Source organism: Mauremys reevesii, linkage group 4 (assembly GCF_016161935.1).
Source record: "Mauremys reevesii isolate NIE-2019 linkage group 4, ASM1616193v1, whole genome shotgun sequence".
Taxonomy (NCBI): domain Eukaryota; kingdom Metazoa; phylum Chordata; order Testudines; family Geoemydidae; genus Mauremys; species Mauremys reevesii.
This window is the reverse complement of record NC_052626.1, coordinates 28150108-28168888: the sequence shown is the minus strand read 5'-3', so window position 1 is coordinate 28168888 and position 18781 is coordinate 28150108. Positions and strand designations below refer to the sequence as shown.

Sequence of the window (18781 nt, the reverse complement as noted above, 5' to 3'; positions counted from 1 at the left end):
GGTTAGATTCATCCTATACTGTCAAAAATACTTACTCGGGGACATAGGGAAAATGGCTTGTGTTTCCCCAATTTGGAAGCTTCCAAAACTCGACTTGGGCCCCTGCCCAGGGCTGACCTAAATTGAACTTTGATTCAGTTCCGCACAGAGGCCACTTCAAGGATGCAGAATTGCTGGGGCACAGTTCTACTCTGTAAAAGCAGCAAAGAATCCTGTGGCACCTTATAGACTAACAGACGTTTTGCAGCATGAGCTTTCGTGGGTGAATACCCACTTCGAAAGCTTATGCTGCAAAACGTCTGTTAGTCTATAAGGTGCCACAGGATTCTTTGCTGCTTTTACAGATCCAGACTAACACAGCTACCCCTCTGATACAGTTCTACTCTGGTCACACCTCCTCCCATTCCTGATCTGCCACTTCCTTCCTCTGGCCCAATCCTGCCATGCCTCTGTCCTGCCCTAAAATGGTCAATACAGAGGTGTCAGTGTTCTTCACCAGGGAGACCTTACACCTTCTCTATGACTCCTTTTCACCCGCCTGGGTTGCACAAAGGGGCCACAGGGCAATGATTTATCAGACTCATTGACAGCAATGGGGCCACTCAGGGTAGTAAGTACTACATTTATTAATAGGTATCTGCTAGACTGAACCCTCAGGTTGGTAAGAAAACGGATGTAAGTGGTAAAGAAGTGTAATGGACTAATTCGGCAGTCAGTGAGCATGCAAAACAAATGTAATGTACACGGTGAGGAGGTGGACAGGAGGGGTCTCGACATCTTTTCTGATCCTCACTTTCCAGAAAATGTTTTGCTGCTTTCAGCATTACAAAAGATTTTCTCTTTTCACCTCTGCTAACAGTTCTGCCTGAACTCGAATGTCTTTTCTTTTCTTTGTTTTTAAATGCAAACTCAAACCAATCTGTAGTGATGGTGATTTAAAATCTATTAAAGGTCTCAGTTGTGAAGCAAAATATACAACACTACAAGGGAAAAGGTGGCCTCTAAAGCCATCTCTACTCTGATTAGATCAAAATGTTTCTTTATTTAACAGTGGCAGTAAATTACTCATAGTTAATGCACACAGAACTTTAGTAATTATTGTTCCACAGGGTTAAAGATTTTGCCAGTAAAGAGTATGTTACCACCGTCAAGTATTGTCACCAGGAAGGGTCTATTGAATATAATGGAAACAGGCTTAGACATTGGCACTATTTCCATAGTAGAGACTGCTGAAGCTTCAGTGCCATTCTCATCCACATTCAAAATGGCCTGATGGATAGCCTATAAGGAAATCAACAAACATTACCATTCTGGGTGTGGACTGCAAGCAGGTTTCTGAATATGAGCTTGATTGTTTTTAAACCAAAAGTGCTTAGAGAAATAACTGCTAAAGAATGAGCAACAAGTGTGAGTGAACCCCACAAACCAAAAGGGCTGCTGCAAACCCAGCGAGAAAAATCAGTGATCTGCATGAATCAAAATCACCTCATCCTTAAAAGAAGCCATTCTCATAATCACTATTTCATACTACTATCGCAAGCACTGGCCCCGATTCTCCTCCCGCTTACCCCGATGTTAATCAGGAGCAACTTCACTGAAGTCAGTGGGGTTACACTAGTGTAAAACCAATGTGAGAGCAGAATTACACCCAGTTGTTTGGCAAATTTATATAGTGGAGTAATAGTTCACAAGTGAGAAAAAGAGTGGAAAGAAAATAGATTTGAGGGGTACAGATTGTTTTCCTTGCATATGTCTTGTATGTTAACAGCATCAGAAGTTGCATAGATAAAATGGCTTTGGGGCAGAAAAGGGCACAAGCTGGTCCTTACCACACTGAGAGACATTTATAGAGCTGGATTCATTAGATTACATCTGTTCATTTGTGGGTGGTTCAGGGTTTCTGTATTGTTTTTTAACAGGAGTTCAGTGTTAACTAATGGAATGTACCCTGCACATAAGGTATAATTGTAAGGCTCTCAGACTGACAATCCAAATGTACTGAACATGGGTTGAACTGTAATGGTCTGCAAGGGGCTGGTACTGAAGCTAACAGGAGCTAAGGGTGCTTCTCTAACTGGGAGAAATTTTTGGACCAAAACTTTTTTCAGTGAAAAATGTAGATTTGGTGACACTGAAATAGTTTGAAAATGCATGCCAAGTTTGACAAATTGTGTGTGTTTAAAAAGATTTTCTAAAAAATATCAAAAATCAAAATGTTTTGATTTTTTCAATTCAAAATGGCTTTTTTGTTTCAAAATCCTCTTTCATTCTTTTTTTTAAATTAAAATGCTGTAAAGGGAAACAAAAGGTTTCATATCTGGCTGAGTGAAATGTTTCAGTCAAACCAGAACAATTATTTCTCACTTCTTGCTTTCTCAAAAATGTTGTTGTGAGTTTGACCTGAAATGATGTTTTTCCCCTGATTTTACTGGCAAACTTCAGAATTGCCAGTAAACCAAAGAACCTGTTTTTTGCCCAGCTGTTCATAGCACCTTACAGAATTGAACCCAGTGTTTTTAATAATGGAAGAGGCAAAGGTAGCTATGCACAGGCAGCAGAAGCAACGGAAGCTCTGAAAAACAGCACTTTCTACCCCCTTTCATATCAAGGGGAAGCTGGCCATGGGGTCTTCTCTGGGAAGTGGGGGAAGGGAGAGAGAGATTTGCTCAAGTGTGCAGTAAGTAAAGTGGCCCCATGCACTGTAAAACTCTGCTGGGCCAAAAATGTTGTATCACAGCAAGTTACAGCATATACAACTGCACAGGCAACCTAGCTAGTTTGGGCTGAATATTCCATCCCTCATACAGAGCAAAGCCCTTTTATGTGGGTTTCCCCTAGGAAACATTTGTAAAGATATCAGTTACCATGGATCCTTTAAACAGAAAGAAACCTAACTTACCTCTGAAATCTTGTACCTGGGCTGCCCAGTAATTCCAGACAGGTCAGCTTCATTAGTGAATACATTTCTGATGCCCAGTCTATAAAGAATTTGTTTTAAGTCAAATCTTCCATGAACAGAGAATCTTGGCAGATATAAATTGGTTGAACTGTCCAAAGAGAAATGCAAGAAAATGGTAAAACATTTCAATCAGATGTCACAGTGCAGGGCAGACTCATTCCTGACAACATAACATGCTGTGGTGATTATTGAGAAATTTGTTTGCATTGTTTCCGCTAGCCCATAGAGAAGATTTGACTGAAGACCCATGACAGATTTTCTCAGGTGGGGAACAGGTGGTTTCTGATAAGGGGTATTGCACTTGGAGGAAGGATGGCTTATAGCTAAGGTGCTACCCTAGAATGTGGTAGACTGGGGTTCTATTCCCTGTCACTTAGAATCTCTGTGCCTTAGCTCCCTATCTGTTAACTAGGTATAATAGCACTGCTCTGCCTCACAGGGGTGTGGTAAAGATAAATACATTGAGGTCTGGGAGGTGCTCAGAGACTATGGTAATGGGACCTATAAGGATCTAAGACAGTTTCAGGACAGCTCTAAGTAATATTGCTAAGTACAATGAGGCTGTGCTCCTGAATTTGACAAGTGCAGAGCATCTGGATTATCCCTTCACGCAGCCTTTTTTTCCTCCCCATCCTCCGGGAGATTCCTTATCTGCCCCATCAAGAACCTGATTCAGTGACAGCCACTGAAGTCAATGGGAAGATTCTCATTAACTTCAAAGGACTATGGGTCAACCCTCAGGGCAGCTCATCTCAATGTCCATAGTCAGGAGAACTGTCCAGCAGGCTTTAAAAACAGAATCAAACTTCAGAGCCTGCTGGACCATCTTCCAAGCTTCTATTACTGGTACGTTGCCAGTGTCCCTTAAGATACATAAGGTTGTACTGTATTCCCATTTTTAGGGAAATTTTCCTCCTTAAGGCTCTTAAGCCAAGATTTTCAAAAGCAACTAGTGATTTTGTGCCTGATTTTCAGAAAGTGCTGAGCATTCACCCTCTGAAAATCAATCTCTTTTAAGGTGTCTCTAGCTGGACACACAAAAAAGCAAGGCACCCAAATTCATGAGTCCCTTTTGAAAATGTTGGCCTTAGCTTAACAATTAAATTAAACCTGTGGGAGGAAAACAAACAAAACAAATTCCAAAGAGAGCAGAAGAACGGGTGGTGCCTAATTTATTTAGGAAAAAGCTAACAACAAAGCATATCTGTCTAGTTTATGAGTCATATTGTTGGTTCTATGTAAGATTTAGTTAATTTAATGGAAAATGAATACTTCAATGCTTTCTGTAAAACTAGTCAATTCTCAGTATTTCTGGTGCATTTTTTTCTCACTGTCCCACTGTCTCTAGTTTTTCTGGAGTTAGTTCTAGCATCTACAGAGAGAAGCACTAGCCATTTGATAGCACGTGAGAACATGTCTTAAGTTAGATGCTAGGATTGTTACTAGCTAATAGTGCTAGTGGAGGTGCAATAGACTCTTTCCTGATTGCTGCTCTCTTCCCTTGTCCTGTTTTTTTGGCAGAAGGTGCTGACTGCTGCTCTATTAATGATGCAACTGTCATTTGGCCATTTTTATCCTGCCATTATATAGAATAACGGTTAACCCATTCCACCTATCCCCATCTACTGCTAATGTGAGGGGAAGGAAAAATGCAGCACATACAGCCTCAGGAAGAGAGGAGTAGACACTGGGACACACAACAAATTACCCACATGTTAAACAGGGTAACACACTCTGTGCTTTTATACCTTCCATCCAACAATCTCAACAGGGTGACCAGAAAGCAAGTGTTAAAAATTGGGATGGGGGCAGGGAGATAATAGTTGCCAGTAAGAAAGCCCCTAATATCAGGATGTCCGGTCACTCTAATCTCAACAGTAATGAACACTTCTCACAATAACCCTGTGAGTGGTATAAACCCATTTTGTGGGTGGGAAACTGAGGCACAAAGAGGTCAAGTGACTTGACCAAGATCACACAGAAACTTGGTGTCTGATCTAGGAATAGAATCCTGAGCTCCTGAATCTCTAGTCCTGAGATTTAACCATAGGGCAACTCCTTCTTCCCTGAATGTAACCTACTGAAATGGCCGGAAGTACACTGCTCCCAGCTGCAAGCAATTCTACATTATCTCCATATATTTATTCAGACCAGAAACACCTCTACCCTGATATAATGCTGCCCTTGGGAGCCAAAAAATCTTACCGCATTATAGGTGAAACCGCATTATATTGAACTTCCTTTGATCTGCCAGAGTGCGCATCTCCCCCCTCCCCCGAGCACTGCTTTACTGCGTTATATCTGAATTTGTGTTATATCGGGTCACGTTATATCGGGGTAGAGGTGTACATTGAACTGGACTGTGCAAAAGTTCTTCACTGAAACCAAGCATAACTCAGCTGGGTTTATGCAAGTCAAATGACCTCCCCTTGGAAACTCTCTTCACTACTGCAGTGGGGTGTGAGGCATCAGGCTGCAGATTGACGTAAAGGTGACAAAAAGAGAACAGGACCCAAGAAGTTCCAACTGCATTACTGCTAAACAGAAAAACAGGTAGTTAGCCTACTCCCCTGGAGGCCCTTAAGTGGGTTTGATTTAGGGAGTGAACGGATTTACTACACCCTCGCAAAGATGCAAAATGGACCAAACCAACTGCTCTGAAAACTATGTGGAGAGAAAGAAGGGTTTACTGGTCATCAGTTTGCATGAGTGCCAAACTCCAGTGAATTTCAGTGAGTGAACATGTCCACACAAAGTCAGCTCATTGGGGTCTCTAATAATGAGGTCTTTCTATACTACAAACCATAGAACTCCACTGCTGCTTTATAGGTAGATTATTCCAGTTTTGGAAAACGTAAGAACATTTTGCTTAGTTCTTTGTCTGCCGATACTAAGGCAGCTCCTCTTTGCACAATTCACGTTTATTTGACAGGGATAACACCACTGACATTTTAGTTAAGTTGTTTCATTGCCCAGTACTGATTTTAGGAACAATCATGAGCATTGGGGCTGAAACTAGCAGTGTGGAGGGTGTTGCTGCACCTCCTGGCTTGAAGTTTGAAAATAACAACCCAAATACATGGTTTCTGCACCCCCACTATAAAAATTGTACCAGCACCACTGGTCATGAGGATCCTCCTGTTGGTAGAGCTAGATTAAATTTTTACATTTTTGGAGTTTCAATGAAAAATAGTTCACATTTTTCAGTGAAAGTTTTTGTGAAAAAGTGTTGCCATGTTTCAAAAAGCTCTGCCAGCTAGTCAACGTAAAGAACTGTAAACTGTGTATTTAATTTAATTCAATTCCTTGTCTTAAAGCTGGGGTTTGGTAATCTAAGGCAGTGTTGTTAAGCATTCAGCCTGCTTGGTGCATTTATGTGGACATTTTTACTCTCCAGAATGAAAGGCCCTGAGTCCGCCAATAGGCACATGCTTAATTTTACGCACATTAGCAGTCCCACTGTAAACATGCAAGAAGCCAAGCACATTTTCAGCACTGGAACCTAAATTTGCCTCTTTCAAAGTGAGTTAAAATTCTAGTTCTCATGGTTGCAAAGATAATGAATATAATATAACATGAATATAATATATATGAATATAAATATAATATGAATATAATAAATGAAATGCCATCTTCTTGGGTCTGCCAGCAGCCTGAAACAAAAGCTGCCACAGGGAGGGAAATGCAAAAGGGAAAAAATGAGATAAAGGGAGAACAACAGACTACAGAGAAAGGCACATAGGGAAGCAAAAGAAACAAAATGCAGAAATGGCAGTGGTCCTAAAGGGAAGCAGATTTTCACATTGAGTGATACAGAATGTGACAATAGGATATTGAACAGAAAACATGTCCTAGGCTTGGTCTACACTAGACTTATATCAGTGTAACTATATCGCTCAGAGGTGTGGAAAATCCACACCCCTGAGCTACACAGTTATACCGACTGAACTTCGGATGTAGACAGTGCTATGTCAACAGGAGGGCTTCTCCCATCAATATAGCTACCACCTCTTGGGGAGGTAGAGTACCTACACTGACAGGAAAAGCTCTCCTTTTGGCATAGATAGCATCTTCACTACACTACAGTGGTGCAACTGCATCAGTGCAGTGCTATATGTGTAGACAAGCCCTTGAAAATAACTAAAAAAGTTAACTACATAAAGGCCATATTCTAGTCTTGATCTTTATGCATTAACCTCACTGAGGGTAGCACATTAATTCTAATTCTGTACCACAGTCCGGGGATCATAGTTAAAAATACAATCATCCTTCCCCACGAATTTGTCCGACACTCTTGATCTAAAGGGACCGCCTGCCACCAGAATTGAGAGCTGAAAGATTTTACCTTTCTGAAAGTAATTTTCTCCATTTAGTCAGACTTTCACATGACAAGCCATTCTCCAACTTCCTCATTTGTCCTTCATCAGGCAGAATAAAATATGCTTTAATGCTTTCTTCCTTATAATCCATTTGCACCACGGTGCTAGACAGCTGGGCATCATAGGCGTGTTTGCACATGCCCATCCGGAACATCATAGGGACTTTAACAACTGTGTTTTCATCCACAAAGAAGTCATCCTCTTTAGTGTACTTTGGATTGAAAGTTTTATTCCACGTGGCTTATGATTCAAAGAAAGAGAGAGTTAGTGTATGTTCTGGGAACAAGAAGCCATCCTTAGTTGGCATTAACTGCAGTAGCTGTATTTGCCTTCAGAGCTACACCAATTCACACCAACTGAGGATCTGTCCCTAAACGTATAAATTAGAATAACTCAACTGTAATATGCTCATGGGGGGGGGGTTGGGTTGGGAGTGTTTTAAACTAACCCAGAAGCTGTTCTGTAGTAAAAGGATGGTGCTTTCAACTTAGATAGCCATCATATACCCCAATGCCTGTCCTTATGCCAGAAGGAATTGCCAGACTATTCTCAGGGAGGAGGCTTAATACATTCCCCAGTGTCCTAGCACAGGATATGAGTTGATCCTGCACATCTGGCAGCAATCTTCAAGTGACAGCAAGCAGCATGAAAGCTGGAGTAAACATCTCCTGCCACCACATTGGCTGGGTAGCACACCAACATTTTAAACACTCCCCAAAACCTAATTTGGATGGGAAAAGCCATAAGTAGACTGTGCCCTGCTCTCATCTCTAAGCAACACCCTCACAACCTCCCCTCACCTCAGTCAGGTTTAGGTGTGGTACTAGGTAGAGGAGTTTTCAGCCCAACTGATCCCTTTCTTTCACTTGGGTGAAGTCCATAAAAGAGCCCTGGTTCAAGGGGATGGACTTCAGCCAAGCGGAAGAAAGGGATCATTTGGGCTGAAAACTCCTCTACCTAGTCCCACACCTAAACCAGATTGAGGTGAGGGTGTTTCTTAGAGATGGAAGCAGGGCACAATCTACTGATGGGTTTTCCCATCCAAATTAGGTTTTGGGGGATGTTTTAAATATTGGTCTGCTACCCAGCCAATGTGGTGGCAGATGTTTACTCCATCTTACATGCTGCTTGGTGAAAACCCTCTTGCAAAATGTACTGGGCAAGCAGAAAACATGGGATTTTCAAATGCTAATAGCTTGGTCAAAACAAAACCAATCTTTTCTGAAGCACTCAAAGTGTTTTCAGAGAAGCGTCTTCCTCTTGGTGAGAAGAAATTCCAAGCCAAAATCCAACTATTCACCCTCATTCACTGCACCCATAGAGCTGTTAGCAAACAACTAGAAAAACAATAAAACATTGCAATGATGTTTCTTGTAATATGGAAATAAATTGTTCCCTGTCCTCCCAACCCTATGTACTAAAAAACAGTTGATCTATTAATCAGTTTTGCTTAGACTTTCCCAACTGATGTATTTTTCAGAAAGTACTGAATAACTGAAAACAGAGCATTAGAATGCATTCACATGCTTCCACTGTAATGCTATATGTTCCCACCAGATAATGCTTAATATCTATAACTTCCTTTTCTTTGTATAATGTATATATATATACATTATATATATAGATATAGATATATGCATTATGTATATATATATATATATATATATATATAATGCATATATCTATATATATAGATATATATATATATATAAAGTGCCAAAAATACACCCCTTTCTTGTAATTAGAGGCGAGATACCTTGAGTTCTAGTCCCACCTCAGACACTGTCCTTAATGATACTAAAATAGTGTGCGTTAATGCCTAGATATATTGTGATGGGAGCCTTAAAAATACCTCAACAACATTAGCTCGTAATAAATCTTGTTTTAACTGAATTACTGAAGTGACTAATCTCGTCAAACTAGAGATGGTCCCAAGTGAAGCTGGTTAAAAACTGGCATCTCTGTCCTGCAGGAAATTCTGATATTTTCTTGCCAAATCAAGACGATGCCAAAATATCAAAAACAACGGAATGCAAAGTTCTGAAGCATTTAGATTCAGAATTGTTGAAATGTTTTATTTTTACATTTCTGATCAAAATTAAATCTTTCAGTATTCCTGAATAAAAATGTTTCATTTTGCTATGTTGAACCTCAAAATATTTCTTTTTATGATGGTTCTACAATTAATCTGTGTCCTTTGAGCTGCTGCAATGTCTCATGGGAGCTGTAGTTCAGGTGCCTTGTGCCCCTATTCTCCTCCATGGGCTAGGCTCCCTGGCTGGACTACAACTCCCACAGGCACTGTGGCAGCTCAGGCAAACATAAATTAATGTGCAATTGATCTGAAATGAAATGTTTTGATCTGGTTTCACAAACCAAAATGTTTTGATTCAGGTTAACCTAACACAAAATGAAATATTTAATTTAGATTTTCCAGATGAAAAATAAAAAAATTTAGGCAACAATCAAAAATTTTCACAGAAATTTTTGATTTTGTAGCAACTGCATTTTCCATTTAAAATAAAACAGATGGAAAATTCCTGACCAACTCTAATCCTAAACCCCAAAATTCAGATCTGGATCTGGATTGCAAATTCCTCAGAGTTCATCCAGAAATGCATCCTTTATGACTACTAGCCTTAGCAGCTCTTCCTAATTCAGAGACAATGAATCTGCATTTATAAACTGCCGGATGCAGTCTGCCATCATACAAAATGTCAAGAAGAACAGACGATACTGTAAGTAGGAGTTGTTGACAATTTTCCATCTAACTGTTTTTCATGGAAAATCAGGGGTTTGACTAGAACCTTTTTTATGAAAAATCATTGCTTTCTGGGGAAAATTTTGTGGAAAAACTGAATCCCTGAACATCAAAATATTTTGGTATTTGATATTTCACTGAAAAGTTGGAAAAGTTATTATAATTTTCTGCAGAAACCAATCCCTATTTTCTGATCAGCTCTAAGTCTAAATTATACTTTGCTTCTGAATTAAAATACATGAGCAGCACAATTACCCTGCTGAGTAAAATTGGCCTAGTTGACTAAACCCTGGACTGAGAACAAAGTCCCCTGGAATTCTAATCCCTTCTCCAACCCTGAGTCACTCTGAGGCCTTGTGCAAATAATTTCATCTCTACCCTTTGTTTCCTCAGCTATAAAACTGGCATAATAAGAGTTACATAGTACTTAAGGGTGTCATTATTATTAATTAATGCTTGTATGGGGTTTTCAAGATATAAAGTGCAAAGCATTATTCTTTTAAAGAGGAGAAAATTGCTACATTGTGACTGTAAGCGTCTCCATAAACAATGTAGCCACAAACATGATGTATGTAATTTTAGAGTAAGTCTGTCTGTTAAAAGAAGTCTCCAATTTTTGTACTGTCAAGTCAGAGCCCCTGGACTCTTCTTTAACACGGCAGAAGTATTGCCTTGTCGTGTTTTAGGGGAATTCCATAGTGAGTCACAACATTTTTTGATAAGTCACAGGCCCAAATCCTGATATGCTCAGGCAGCTATTACTTGCTGCTTACTCGGACAAAATTCCTACTGGTTTCATACACAGCTTTGGTTAAAAACTGAGTAAGGATGTCAGAATTTGGCAGATAGATTGCATATTGGGGACATTAGAGTCATAGAATATCAGGGTTGGAAGGGACCTCAGGAGATCACCTAGTCCAACCCCCTGCTTAAAGCAGGACCAATCCCCAGACAGATTTTTGCCCCAGATCCCTAAATGGCCCCCTCAAGGATTGAGCTCATAACCTGGGTTTAGCAGGCCAACACTCAAACCACATTCATTAATTCTTCCCTCCTCCTCCATCCAAACCCAGATATGCCTGTGCTGCCCTTCCTCTTAGCAGGGCACTTTTCAAGGAGGTCTTGCCTCTGCAATTCTTTACAATGCTCCAAGGACAAAAGGAAACCCAGAGCTTGCCCTTTCCAGTGGGTTGGACAATAATTCTTCGCTGGACTATGGGGACAAGTAAAATGACAGGATTTTTTGGGGGGTGGGGTGGGAACATGCTCACTGTCTAAGCCCCCAGGCAAACAAGAAGAGTAGCAAATCATCTGGTGAAACCCTCAGTACAGTGCAAGTTAGAATGCCACCAAGCCTCCATCCTCAGACAACAACTCAATGTAAGCTACAATGTACTGTGGAAAAGGGAGAATAGACATCAGGATTGCAGGGGGAATAATCACATGCTACAGAGGATGGAACAGACATTAAATGTTACGTCAGACTTTATAAAAGCTTCTAAAATTTCAGATTCGTCTCCAAACCAAACCCAGCCTCTGAACCATTCAATGTTTTAGCCCATTGTTATTTTCCATGTGGAAGCAATGGCAGCAATAGTTTGGATTTTAAGTGTAATTCTTCGCAATTTCTTTAAAATCAAAAAGAAATGCAGTTTGTCTCAGGGCATAATCATCCATTCATAGCAAACATTTTAAAGAGAGAGGCATTTAAAGTGGAAGACAGGATCTACACATGCAAAATATTGGGGGTGCTGGGTATTCATTTCAGATATGGAATTGAACATTGCGGCTAGGGGCATCTCTACTTTTAAATAAATATGCATTTTAGAACATGTGTGACAGTTACACCTTCATATTTGCGATGTAGAAGAGTTTAGTCCCTATATTATTTTCAGTGAATATTTTCTTCTGATTATTATAATGTATGATATTGTACTAAACTTATGGCTAAACCCTTCAAATCTGTGTAACTTCTACTTCCATAGCTGTTTGATTTTCAGAGTGGGCAGAATCTACACTTTTGTTGTTGTTGTTGTCCACTGTTAAGATTGGAAGGAAAGCCTGATACCTGCTAACTAAAAGCCTGTCTTGAAAATGGTATTTGGGAGATGAGTAACGATCTTGAAATTAGAGAGGGACAGATAAAAACAGGCCTTCCTTGATGGAGTGGGGAAGAGGGATATGGATATGGAAGAACAAAGAAACATAGAATCATAGAGTTAGAAAAGCCCATAAGGGTCATCTAAGCCACCACCCTGCCAAGATGCAGGATTTGGATGGTTTTTTTAGACACAACAAAACAAATAGCTATCCAGCCTTCTTTTGAAAATCTCCAGTGAAGAAGCTTCACACCCTCCCGAGGCAGCCTGTTCCATTGTCCTGCTGTTCTACAGTTAGGAAGTTAGGAAGTTTTTCCTGAGATTTAATCTAAATCTGCTAAATGGTACTTTGAACCCATTGCCTCTTGTCCTGCCCTCCATGGCAAGACAGAACAACTTTATCCCATCTTTTTTATGGCAGCCTTTCAAGTGAATCAATTGAACTAGATTCAAACTAGTTTTACCACTCTAAGCTAATCCTTCAAAGATTTACACAAATGCATTGATGTAATTGAAAAACAAAGGGAAAATGTCTTTTCTGAGAAGGAGTCGGTCAACATTTGAAAAACTTTGACTAGCTCAATAGCTGGTTACAAACCAAGGGGTAACATTTCCAAAAACTTCACTGACATTTTTCATATTTTTTAAATTAATTTCAAAATTTAGAAGTCAAGACAACTTGTAGGAGTAAAGAGACTCACATGTGCAAACACTGGCACAACCAGGGGCCCTGGTCAGGTTTCAGAATGTGATAAAAGGTGTAATCAGTTACCTTAGTTACAAAGAGATGGGCTTTGAGGAGAAGCAGGAGTTTTGTTATATACCTGCCTCTGTGCTGTTTGCTGTTGCTGGGACAGAATAAAGAATTTTCCACTCAATAAGTTGTTTGGGTATCTTACAGCATTTTGCAAACTCCACTTTAAACCTGCTTATCAGAAATGTTCATAGCATTTGTCAAGGGTGCCAATTCAGGAAAGCACTTAAGCAATGTGCTGGGAAAAGTCTACTGTAGTGCCCATCTTTAAAAAAGGGGAAAAGGAGGATCCGGGGAACTACAGGCCAGTCAGCCTCACCTCAGTCCCTGGAAAAATCATGGAGCAGGTCCTCAAGGAATCAATTCTGAAGCACTTAGAGGAGAGGAAAGTGATCAGGAACAGTTAGCATGGATTCACCAAGGGCAAGTCATGCCTGACTAACCTAATTGCCTTCTATGAGGAGATAACTGGGTCTGTGGATGAGAGGAAAGCAGTGGATGTGTTATTCCTTGACTTTAGCAAAGCTTTTGATACAGTCTCCCACAGTATTCTTGCCAGCAAGTTGAAGTATGGGCTGGATGAATGGACTATAAGGTGGATAGAAAACTGGCTAGATCATCGGGCTCAACGGGTAGTGATCAACGGCTCCATGTCTAGTTGGCAGATGGTTTCAAGTGGAGTGCCCCAAGGGTAGGCCCTGGGGCCAGTTTTGTTCAATATCTTCATTAATGATCTGGAGGATGGCGTGGACTGCACCCTCAGTAAGTTTGCAGATGACACTAAACTTGGAGGAGTGGTAGATACACTGGAGGGTAGGGGTAGGATACAGAGGGACCTAGACAAATTAGAGGACTGGGCCAAAAGAAACCTGATGAGGTTCAACAAGGACAAGTGCAGAGTCCTGTACTTAGGCCAGAAGAATCTCATGCAGTGTTACAGACTAGGGACCGAATGGCTAGGAAGCAGGTCTGCAGAAAAGGACCTAGGAATTACAGTGGATGAGAAGCTGGATATGAGTTGACAGCGTGCCCTTGTTTCCAAGAAGGCTAACAGCATTTTGGGCTGTATAAGTAGGGGCATTGCCAGCAGATCAAGGGACGTGATCATTCCACTGTATTTGACATTGGTGAGGTCTCATCTGGAGTACTGTGTCCAGTTTTGGGCCCCACCCTACAAGAAGGATGTGGAAAAATTGGAAAGAGTCCAGCGGAGGGCAACAAAAATGATTAGGGGGCTGGAGCACATGACTTATGAGGAGAGGCTGAGGGAACTGGGATTGTTTAGTCTGCAGAAGAGAAGAACGAGGGGGGATTTGATAGCTGCTTTCAGCTACCTGAAAGGGGGTTCCAAAGAGGATGGATCTAGACTGTTCTCAGTGGTACCTGATGACAGAACAAGGAGTAATGGTCTCAAGTTGCAGTGGGGGAGGTTTAGGTTGGATATTAGGAAAAACTTTTTCACTAGGAGGGTGGTGAAGCACTGGAATGGGTTACCTAGGGAGGTGGTGGAATCTCCTTCCTTAGAGGTTTTTAAGGTCAGGCTTGACAAAGCCCTGGCTGGGATGATTTAGTTGGGAATTGGTCCTGCTTTGATCAGGGGGTTGGACTAGATGACCTCCTGAGGTCCCTTCCAACCCTGATATTCTATGATTCTATGATTTTAATGAGTCCTACTGACTTCAGTGGGTCCTATGTATATGATTAAGTGTTTTGTTGAACAGGGATGCTCTCCTGAATTTGGTACCTGTGTGAATGTACAGTTTACATACCCTTTCATCAGAAAAAAAAATTACATTTTTTACTAATTTTTTTTATCAGCTCTGGCTTTGATCAGAAAATGGGGAAAAAATCACCAAAATTTTGTCAAAAAAACCAGTCAACACTTTCAATCAGAAAATTATTTTCAATGAAAATGTGTTGATCAGCTCTATTCATAATTAACACTGTGAATAAAAGGCCAATTGTGAAGCACGTAGTGATTCCCCCTCCAAAAATAGTACTCCAAAGGGAGTGGTGAAGCCTAGAGTTGGCACAAGGATAGCCAAATGACCTGAGGTGAGATGTCCTATGATTTTGTCTTACCCTTAAGGTAAATATAACTAAGAAGAAGAATTTCAGTAGCTGGATCCAGATTATTGAGTAGGTTATTAATTTTCCCATGTGTTTTTTTCTCTATGTAATTGTTGATCTTCTGCTGAGCTGGTCTGACATTCTTGAAGTTTTCAGGGAAAGCTTCTCCACTGTAAAAGTGTTTTATATCATTTAAAAATTGCTGTTGCAGTTTCAGCTGGTCTTTCACAAACAGCACATTCCCCATATCCAGCTGGAAGTTAGCATTCTGGCGATTTAGTGACTGCATGAGCTGACGGAAACCTTCATGTATCTCTCTTTGCTGGATCTCATTTGGTTTAAAGTGGAGCACTCTAAAAATCTCTTGCAGTGTCGTTGATTTAGCACCCAGGGACAGCATTGCTAAGGCAGTGGATATGCTTATGGGAGAAAAGATCACATTCTTGTTGTTTCTCTGAGAAGAAGCCTCCTTATAAAAATGAAATGCAAACTGACAAATGCTTCTCCCTACTTTATGACCCAGCATATTTTCGTTTGCTGGACCTACTTGGATTCTGTTTCCAGCGTGGTAATTTTCAGGACTGTTGTTGTAGCTAGAATTCTGTTGGCAAGGAGTATCACCATGAATCCCAGCAATCAAAAAACACAGGTAAAAGATTGACTTCATTTTTCTAAGATTCTGTAAGAAAAAAAACATATTTGGTCTACAAATCTTAATAATTTTCAACATACGCTCACCAACAGAAAGGAATTGTTTAAGAACCTGAACATACTATGGAGGAGGCATGGAGGCAGTGACCACAGGCTATTTGAATTCAATACAGTGACAAAAGGGTTCTAAGTATTAGCAATATTATATTTCAAGGAAACAAATTTTGGGATATTACTGAACTGTGAAAGAAGAAATGTTAAAATCCATGAATGTGGAAGAAGACTGAAATATCATAAAAGATGCCATAATTAAGGTGCAGTAGACTAGAATTAATTTGAAATCAGTCATTCCCCATTTGTTTGCATTTTTCAATGAGGGGCTGAGGGTTAAAAGAAGTTTGGTGAGCAACAGAAAGCGGGAGGGAGTCAAAGAATATTCAGTTAAGTTTTGCAGGCAAAAATAAGGCAGAAAGAAAGCAGCATTAATGTTAGCAAAAGGGGAACAATCTCAAGTGTGTTGAGGGGAAATACACCAGAGAGAAAATAAATCCATTCGTGTATGAGGAATGGGTGGAAAATTATTATGGTTCCATAATGGGTGAACAAGATTTTTTAAAAATTTGTAATTAACAGCAGAAAAAAAATTGCTCTGGGCAGTTAATACCTATTAAAACCTTAGTGAATATACTGTAGCAATTGGTAAAACACAAATAGGTAAGGGAATACACAGAAAATGTGTATATATACATATCAACGAGTCCAGGTGACGTGCATACCAAAGTGTTAGGGGAATTGTTAATGAATGTACCAAACCAATGACAATTATTTCTGAAAATTCATGGAGAACTGAGGAGATCCTAGAGATCATAAAAAAGGGAGGAAAGTGTGATGCTGATAGTGAGAGTGATGAGACTGAACTGGAAAAATCTTGAGAAATTACCAATAGTGGAATTCCGAATAAACAGAACCAATGGAAAAGGACAGTAGCAACCAAAACAACTGGAGAGGGTTTTCCAAAGTGGTGTGGGAACTGTCAGTGTCAATGTACTTGTGGTAACAGCATTTTTAAATACTGAAATGACATTACTGGGCACAAACTGTGCTAGTACAGTATTTAGTATCTGGGTTTTGATCAACAAACCAAATAAAAAGTAAACAACAGTCTTCGGTATATGTAAACCCAATATGCCCAGTAGCCACTCCATCCAGGGGATATGTTTTTAAAATAAAATACCCTGAATGAACAAACATAGTGTCTGGGATTTTCAAAGGGAGTTAGTTATGTGTCCAATGTTGATGTTCAATGGGAACTGGGCACCTCTCTTTGACTTATTTGATTACCTCCATCAATTCTCACCTTGCCCATGGCATTTTCCTCCACCATATTCCATCAAAGCCCCAGTTCTCCAAAATCTAGTCAGCTCTGAATGCTAGGAGAGACACCTATAGCAAACCCACCATGACTCCCCTGTTATGTCAGCAACACATTTAAATTTGTCCTAAATGATCTTACAGCATTTCAGGCTTACTTCAGCTTCTCTCTCTCGGTCTGCTTTTCCAGACTCTGCCTCCAGGCACTTCCTCTAACGCTGGTGCAAGAACCTTCTCTACCCAGCTCGGCAATCTCCAAAAGCCTTTGAGTAATCCTCTGCCTCGTCAGCTCTTTCTCTCTCTCTCTCGAAGTCTCATGTTAAATCATATCTTTTCCTACTTACATCAGCCTCCCTTTTCTCTCTCCCTCCCTGTGCCTTGGACTTGCAGCATAACACTTTAATGTATTCACTATACAATCTCTTTGTGCCACACGTGACATTTGGTACCATGACTCTCTTATATTATTTAATTACTTAAAACATTTGGAGATACAGTTTATCTGAAAGGAGCTATTCCATACAAAGAGGTTCCGTAGCGCAGGTTTTTTTTTTAAATGGTTGAGATTGAACAAAAGCAACCTGCGTGAGGATGGAATAATTCCACAACTGATTATCCATGAACCAACCTGCATGTAGCACAGGGAACATGGATTATAATTCTCCAAGGGAAAAAACATTACTTACAGTGCAATCAACAGAATCTTCTTGTGTTGTTCAGGTCCGCACTGCTCCTTGCTCTGTTGTTTATGCTGCTGAACATACAGCAAGGCACCCTCTAGTAAATGCTGATGACATCAGCTAAGGGCTCTGACTCAGAACTCAGTTTCAGAGATGAGGCAGAGCAAGCAGTGGTGAAACTAGTTTTACTGGACACCTAATTTTGCTGAATATGCTTGTCCCACATGTGACTGTTTATATTACTCAAGATTGTCTAACTCTCCTTGAAGTTTTGAACTGGTTTCCCTCAAACCGGTTGAATATTTACATCAACCACCCATCCTAACCTCAATTGTTGAAATCTGCCATTTCTCTTTAAACAAAAGGAGCCACCAAAAATAACAGGTTACACCCAATACCTTGAATGAGGTTTGTAACAACTCTTTAACTGCTTCAACCAATATGCCATAAGGACAATGTTTGCTATATTTAATCTACAGGGACAATTTGAAGTTGTGTGGGTTCACTGTACATTGCGCATGATCTTGCTCCAGTTGATGTCAATGGCAAAACTCTGATTTGGTTCTAGTGGGATCAGGGCTTAAGGCATTGGTACAAAGCAGCCATAAACCCAGCATAAAGAGCCACTTGAGGATCCCTCCTCTCCCCCCCCCGGGTATGGAGAAATCCTGATAGTATTGGGTTGGTATTGGGGTTCCATACCACATAGGGGGCAGGTAGCCAGATGAAAGGGGACATGGCTGGGATGACACCACATTCAGCTGGTTCCCAGTTATAAGAATGGTCCTCAGGGACCATGGGAATCTGGGTGCCAAACAGAGCAGCCTTTAAAAAAGGTTCAGAATTGGAAAAGGTTCAGAAAAGGGCAACAAAAATGATTAGGGATATGGAACGGCTGCCATATGAGGAGAGATTAATAAGACTGGGACTTTTCAGCTTGGAAAAAAGATGACTAAGGTAGGGGGGATATGATAGAGGTCTATAAAATCATGACTGCCGGAGTCCTATTGTAGCAGTAGCAGTGCTGGCAGCCAGGAGCTCTGGGGCTCTGGCAGCA

The 18781-nt window shown here is 40.5% G+C and overlaps 1 protein-coding gene across 2 annotated transcripts; it reads right to left on the bottom strand.

The window, feature by feature from the left end:
• Positions 1 to 276: 276 nt before the first annotated feature.
• LOC120402949 (alpha-1-antitrypsin-like) lies at positions 277 to 17875 on the bottom strand. 2 transcript variants are annotated; one of them, XM_039533552.1, is made up of 5 exons: positions 17731 to 17875; positions 15035 to 15701; positions 7305 to 7578; positions 2900 to 3047; positions 277 to 1281 (listed from the first exon to the last, which is right to left on the bottom strand). In XM_039533552.1, the coding sequence occupies exons 2-5, from the start codon at positions 15687 to 15689 to the stop codon at positions 1096 to 1098; spliced, it is 1263 nt and encodes a 420-aa protein (XP_039389486.1). In that variant the 5' UTR covers positions 15690 to 15701; positions 17731 to 17875; the 3' UTR covers positions 277 to 1095. The 2 variants fall into 2 exon arrangements, with proteins under 2 accessions (XP_039389486.1, XP_039389487.1); XM_039533553.1 differs by lacking the exon at positions 17731 to 17875 and adding an exon at positions 17187 to 17299.
• Between the last annotated feature and the right edge of the window lie 906 nt (positions 17876 to 18781).

Bases quoted from the DNA above. Each gene is read 5' to 3' on its own strand.
- LOC120402949 (XM_039533552.1), bottom strand. From the start codon at position 15,689: ATGAAGTCAATCTTTTACCTGTGTTTTTTGATTGCTGGGATTCATGGT. The intron at 3,048-7,304 runs GTAAAATCTTTC...CTCTTTGGACAG, and splicing joins AGAAAATTACTTTCAGAAAG to TTCAACCAATTTATATCTGC. The intron at 1,282-2,899 runs GTAAGTTAGGTT...ATTTCCTTATAG, and splicing joins CCAGGTACAAGATTTCAGAG to GCTATCCATCAGGCCATTTT.